This window comes from Bubalus bubalis, chromosome 12 (assembly GCF_019923935.1).
Source record: "Bubalus bubalis isolate 160015118507 breed Murrah chromosome 12, NDDB_SH_1, whole genome shotgun sequence".
NCBI classification, from domain to species: Eukaryota; Metazoa; Chordata; class Mammalia; order Artiodactyla; family Bovidae; genus Bubalus; species Bubalus bubalis.
The window spans coordinates 66887413-66894090 of NC_059168.1; the positions used below are offsets into that span (position 1 = coordinate 66887413).

The following is a 6678-nucleotide window of genomic DNA, read 5'->3' on the forward strand; positions in this document are numbered from 1 at the left end:
GTCCATAGTTTCTTATCTTGTTTGATTTTAGGGATGATTCTTTTCCTAAATCTCAGTAATATCAATGTATAAAATACCCACAGCCACAGCTCCAATTGGACCAGAAGTTGTCATCAATCGTTTTGATATCTTCAATGTCAGCATATGGTGAGTCAGATCCGCTCCATGTCAAAATGCCTTGCCAACCAGGTGGATATTCCAAAAGGCTTCCTGGTATGCCGGAATGTGGCACAGATATGGAAAATGGAGAAAGATAAGTCTTGGGCCCCACCTGTTCACACCTAGCTTGAGTAAAGCTGGCCAAGTACAAATAAGAGAACACTTTTTATCTGAATGCATACCTATCATCTCAGCTTCATTGCTTTGGTGAAGTCAAAATGAAGTTCACAGTGAGTAGACTGTTCCTTTTGAATTTATTACCTTATAATTGGAAACTGTTAATATTCTCAGCTAAGTGGGGGTATGCTTCTTATTATACTATCACTGTCATGGAAAAATTTGTAAAAATAAGAATAATCCCTTTTTATGGAATCATGGCATTTATAAGCATCTCCATAGAAAAGGATAATTATACTGGGATTAGTCAGCTGCCTGAGCATCTTGTACTATGCTATCTTTTAAAAAAAAATTGCTTTCTGGATCTGTTGATTCAGATCTGGGCACAGAGCAAACAGCTGCTAACTCTATAGGAAATGTCTGATTTTTCATTACATTCTTGAATTCCTTTTTTGACAAAAAAAACTACTGAGCAGGTTCAGGCAAGATAAAAAGCTTATTATCAAAATAAATTAGTGAGAGACTTCCTGTCACATTCCCTCCTGTGAAATGGATCTCTAAGTAACAAAGTTTTGCCTTGAACCCTGTCTATAGTCTTGTATTCATGAAAACACTAGAAGCATGAAGCTAGTTCATCATCTCATTTGTTTCATGTAAAAGGCTGAGAGAGTAGCAAATGGCCAGCAAAATTCTGCCAAAGCAACCAGTGATGCTGTGTGTCTCATAACAGGATGCAAAAGGGCTAGAGTAGGGAGAATAAACATTCATATTTTGACATACTAAACATTAAAATATATGACAGTAGATTCTGCTTCATAATGGAGTTGCAAGTGTGAAATAATTTTCTGGAAAAAAGTGCTAATGATAGGAAGGTTAAGGGGAAGAAAAAGAGCTTCAGACAGGTTAGATCTGATTTCTCTTCCAGTTTTGGTATGAACAAAAGGTAGACCCTTGGCCAAGTCACTCAACTGCTGAAGCTCCATTTTCTCATCTGTGAAGAATTATGTTGTACTAATAGATCTTTAAATTTCTTCTACCTCTGATTTTTTTCATCCTCCTTTTTAAACTATCAGGGGATACATCAAACTTTTTTTTTTTTAATTATCTTGAACCACTAGGGCAGGTCTCAAATCATTTTGTTCCAGGCAAAGAAAATGAGGATAGGGACCCAGAGTTGTGCATCCTGCATAAAGCTCTGTGTTCTGAGAACCAGTATCATGTATTCTATGACAATTATGATTACCAGGTATCCTGGGACACTGACTTCCCTTCTACTAAGCACTCTTGATAGACAGATACTCCATCTTTGCCTTCTCATCATTCATATCCAACCTGGTTACTAATCCATTGCTTTGAATATATATATGTGTGTATATATATATATATATATATATACACACACACACACAGTAGATGCAGACAAATACTATTTGATTCCACTTATACGAGATATCTGGAATAGTTAAATTCATAGTCAAAAAGTACGTTGATAGATGCCAGGGGCTGGGGGTGGGATGGGAAGGGGAAATAGGAACAACAATATGAATGTACTTAGTGTCACTGAACCATATAGTTAAATATGGTTCAAATAATATGTTTTATATTGTGCGAATTTTACCACAATAAAAATGTTTTTAATAAAAAGACTGCTTTTGAGATTAGGGGGTTTAGGAAGAGAAGAAAGCATTCAGGTCAATAATTTGATCTGGAAATTAGTCCTATTTGATTTCTAGACCACATTAGGAAAGTTATCTTAATTCATTTTCAGGTCCGCTTCTCAGAACTTATAACCATTTTCATGCCATGTATGCTATTCAGTGTCAATGCTATTTTTCAATCTACTTACACTTCATCAGTTTTTCATAAGACCTACATTAAAAATTCTAAAACAACATAATTATTTATAATTAACCTACAATTCAACATTATCATTAAATTTTCTACAGTTTAAAAAAATTGAAGATCAAAGAAGAAAAGACAGATCACTCAACAGTAATAAATTTAGTAAGCACTTTTATAAGTTTAGCTAGAAAAAGACGATGAGGGCATCATTTTGCCATTTAACAGTAGACCAATGTTATTTGTGATTTCAGATTGTCTTTGCTGGACTTCTTGGCATCTTCCTGACTCCTACTCTTGCGGACTATGTAAGTTTCATTTTTTAAAGTGTGTTACCAAAATGCATTTGCAAAAAAAAGAAGTGGTATTAAATCATTATCAATTTCTTGTAAATTTCAGGATATCAGTGTTAATGATAACAACAGTGGTGGAAGTGGGCAGCAGTCAGTGAGCGTCAACAACGAACATGGCGTGGCCAATGTTGACAATAACAATGGATGGGACTCCTGGAACTCCGTCTGGGATTACGGAAGTGTAGGTAGTCAACATGCAATTTCTGTTCTTTGCAAACACGGCATTTCTTTTTAAACAATAATGAAAACTGCATGCTAACCATAAAAAAAAATTAAAAACTTATGTAAATTCTAATTGCAAATAAGAGAGTTATAAGTAAAAGTGTCTCTTTTGCTTACTCAGCTTCACTTCCTAGATAAAATTGCTGTCAATAAGTTTCTCATAGTAAGTTAAAATTCAAGTCAATGAATGTTAATTAGAATCCAGTGAATGGTATGAAGCTATAAAACAAGTGCAACATCCTTTGGCCTTACCTGCAGAAACCCTCAATAAAAATGAAAGACCTTCATAGTATTACTGTTGCCAAATCATAGTCCACATCATTCCATTGTCAATTTCCTAAAAAGACAGAAATTGGCATTTAATTTATAATTCAAAAGGACCAAAGTAAATGTAAGTAACAATATTAATTAAATGTAAGGGCACCTAAAAAAACAAACAAAAAAAAAATAATACCCACTTGGCTCTAGTTAGAAAACCTAACTCTGCAATTATCATCTCTATATTTAACAAAATTTATCCTTTAGAAAAGGCAACTCTTTGTAGTTTCAGTTTTATCATCTGGTCAATTAGAAAACTAATTACTATCCTGCTAGCCTCCTTGAAATGTTGTGAAGATCAAAGGAGATTAAAATATGATAGTATTTAAAAATTTATTTAGGCAAAACAAACATGTAGGGAGACTCTTGCTGGGCTAGAATCTGAAGTGAATTCAACAGTCTCTCCCTCAAAGAGTTTGTGATCTATGCTTACAAATGTCAGCAATAAAAATGATTGCAAAACAGGGCCAGATCCAGCGCTTTTATCTCAGTTCATTGTGATCTCACAATTCCATTTCCATCTGCTGGTGAAACTAATTTCTGATGAGAAAGACACCTTGGAGAACATACTGCTTACCATCCACCATCTTCTTTAATAGGGCTTTGCCGTCATCAGACCCTTTAAGAAGAAGTCGTGCATTGTGCACAAAATGAACAAGGAAGTCATGCCCTCTATTCAAGCCCTTGATATGCTGGCCAAGAAAAACAAGGTAAAAGCAAAAGTCATTTTATTCTTTACTCGGGGAGGGGGGGATCTTATGATTTCCAATAAACAATGAGAAGGTCACAGTTGCTCCCTCTTGACCACATAGTACGTTGTCCTGTGCAGCACAAAAGGGGAAGAGGAGTTGGAACTGCCTGAGGAGAGGCAACCGCCATCACACTCAAATGCTGAGGCTCACACCTGCGCCTCTGGAGTCTGATCAGAGCATCTCACTCTTACCATTAGGGGAACAAAGCGCTGTTCACATCAAGGAGAGTCCTCCACACTTCAAGGACATTTTCCCAGAAGAGTTGGGTTAGGGTTATTATTATTATTAACAAACAAAAATAGAGGATACCCAGTTGGGTTTGAATTTCAGATAAACAGTGGATAATTCTGTTTGTTTTTTTTTTAGCCTAACTATGTCCCATGCAATATTTGGGACATGCTTACAAATGATCTTTTGTTTACCTGAAATCAAAATTTAACTGGGTGTCCTGTATTTTATCTGGTAACCCTAGGTGTGGTGGGCAGGGAGAGGGGAACGATCACTAAAATGTCAGCCTGAGTTTATATTTGTATACCTGATAAGTGGGTATCTTTCATTGACAGTGGAAAGAAAAGAAACTGCATTTTCAGAGACTGATTATCATATAGGTCAATCCAAGAACTATAAGATGACCAAATGAGCTACAACCTTCAGTGTAAATTTATCCTCAGACTTACGCTGTTATGAAAAGCTGAGGTTTTGAATCAGCTAAATCCCTTAGGACATTTCAAAGTGTTGAGATATACAGGGCTGTAATTGGTTCTTCTTCATTTTGGTTACGGAAAAATTATAGCCAAGAAATATGCCCTGTTGGCCTTGTTGTTGTTCAGTCCCTCAGTTGTCCTACTCTTTGCGACCCCATGAACTGCAGTACGCCAGACTTCCCTGTCCTTCACTATTTCCTGGAGTTTGCTCAAACTCATGTCCATTGAGTCAGTAATGTCATCCAACCAACTCATCCTCTGTTGTCCCCTTCTCCTCTTGCCCTCAACCTTTCCCAGCATCAGGTGGGTCTTTTCCAATGAGTCAGCTCTTCGCATCAGGTGACCAGATTATTGGAGCTTCAGCTTCAACCTCAGTCCTTCCAATGAATATTCAGGGTTGATTTCCTTTAGGATGGTCTGGTTGGATCTCCTTGCTGTCCAAGGGACTCTCAAGAGTCTTCTTCAGCACCATAGTTCAAAAGCATCAATTCTTCGGCACTCAGCCTTCTTTATGGTCCAACTCTCACATCCATACATGATGACTGTAAAAACCATAGCCTTGACTATTCCGACCGTTGTTGGCAAAGCAATGTCTCCGCTTGGCCTTGTATCCAACCCCCAATTCAACAAACCACTGGGTTTAACACTCCTCTCCCTCCTCCTTGCCACATCTTCCCCACACTCAGCTTCAGGGTAGAGGACCAGAGGGACCACCTCCCAAGAGCCTGATCTACTCAGTCAAGCCTGACAAAGTCAACAACCTGGACCAGTTTGGAAAATCTGTTGTTACCATGTGCAAGGGGATTCCAACATACATGGCTGAAGAGATTCAGGGTAAGGAACCCCCCTACTGTGCATTCTGAGTTAGTGCTGGTAGGATTGTCAGACTGTTTTCAGGCCTGTCCACAGAGGACACAAATTACTCAGGAGGTGGTGATCAAGGCTAACACTTAAGTAGTGCTTGCTCTGTGCCATGCACCATTCAATGGGCTTTACGTGAGTTAGCTCATTTGCTCCTGATCCCAGTCTTATGTGATAGATTTTATTGTTACTCTCACTTTCTGAGGAGGAAACAGGCACAGAAAGAGGACACAAACTCCTTGCCTGAGTCATTCCTAAGTATTTTGGCTCTGGATTCTGTGGTTTTTAACCATGCTGAAATATTTCCTTTCATGGGTGAATCTAGAGTAAACTCAAGAAATGCATAAATCATTAAATGCAAGGAGAATGCTGATAGAATCTGTTGGTTTTTTTTTAATAGCTCAAACAATCACCAATTCTGAGCATTAAAACAATAATCTATGCAGAAACAGTGTCCACTCAGGAACCGAATATAACACCAACTTTTCAGATCTCTTAATTGGTTAATTTATGGCTAGCCAGCTTAATCTTGAAATTATTGCAGAGTTGGTTTGAAAACTGTGCAACATTTCTCACCACCATCCCCCAAAAGACAGGTCCTTGAAAAGGCATTGATGGTGCTTTCTTCTTCTTTTATCAGGAGCAAACCTGATTCTGTACCCAGAAAAGTGCTTCAATGTTGATATACTCTGGATTCTGAACATTTCCTTATGTGAAGAAGCAATGGAGAACTAAAAAAAAAAGTTCCCGTGGGTTTAGTCTTCAGAATATTCTATTCAGAAAAATGTGGGTTCTAATGGTGTTTATCATATCATTCTGAAATGTTCTCTCCTAGTCCTGTTTGGTTTCCTTAAGAGTCAATAAACCTATTTAGCACTGAGTTCAGTTTATACTAAAATTCTTTGGTATTTCTATTTGGAAAGCACAGGGTCAAAAGTGCTGTATGGTGTCAGCAAGTTGTCGAAGTGCATTAGACCCAACTGTTAGCCTATATTCAGGACCTGTCCCTTATAAAGAGCCCCTTCAGCTGCTTCAGACACTACTAACCACAGCTCTGGGAATAGTTCCAAGACCATCCAACTGCTCTGAAGACTGCCCTATAGTTGATGTGCATAGTAACATCTCAGATCAACAGAAATCCACTCAACGGAGCATAAGCCAAAAGAGGGGGAAGGGTATTGCAAGGATATTAGAATGTCTAAAATTACTCTTAGAGAAAGAAAAGGAGAAGAAGACTTGAGTCTTTGAACTATATTGGCTCCAAGACCCAAGTCTCCTTCTCTCTGAAACCACATATAGTTCTTCTCTGCTCCTCTCAAATTCAACTTCTCTCTTCTTTCCATCTTGATGACT

General features: G+C 37.9%; 1 protein-coding gene across 1 annotated transcript; it reads left to right on the top strand.

Moving 5' to 3' along the window:
- Positions 1-324: 324 nt before the first annotated feature.
- On the top strand, positions 325-6205 carry GKN1 (gastrokine 1). Its single transcript, XM_006049075.4, has 6 exons — positions 325-389; positions 2370-2423; positions 2515-2649; positions 3608-3718; positions 5151-5298; positions 5966-6205. Exons 1-6 carry the CDS (start codon positions 378-380, stop codon positions 6058-6060), a joined length of 555 nt encoding a protein of 184 aa, XP_006049137.1. The 5' UTR covers positions 325-377; the 3' UTR covers positions 6061-6205.
- The last annotated feature ends 473 nt before the right edge of the window (positions 6206-6678 follow it).

Excerpts from the sequence above, each read along its gene's own strand:
- GKN1 (XM_006049075.4), top strand. Across the intron at positions 3,719-5,150 it reads TGCTGGCCAAGAAAAACAAG|CTTCAGGGTAGAGGACCAGA; the intron begins GTAAAAGCAAAA and ends CCCCACACTCAG. Across the intron at positions 5,299-5,965 it reads CATGGCTGAAGAGATTCAGG|GAGCAAACCTGATTCTGTAC; the intron begins GTAAGGAACCCC and ends TTCTTTTATCAG.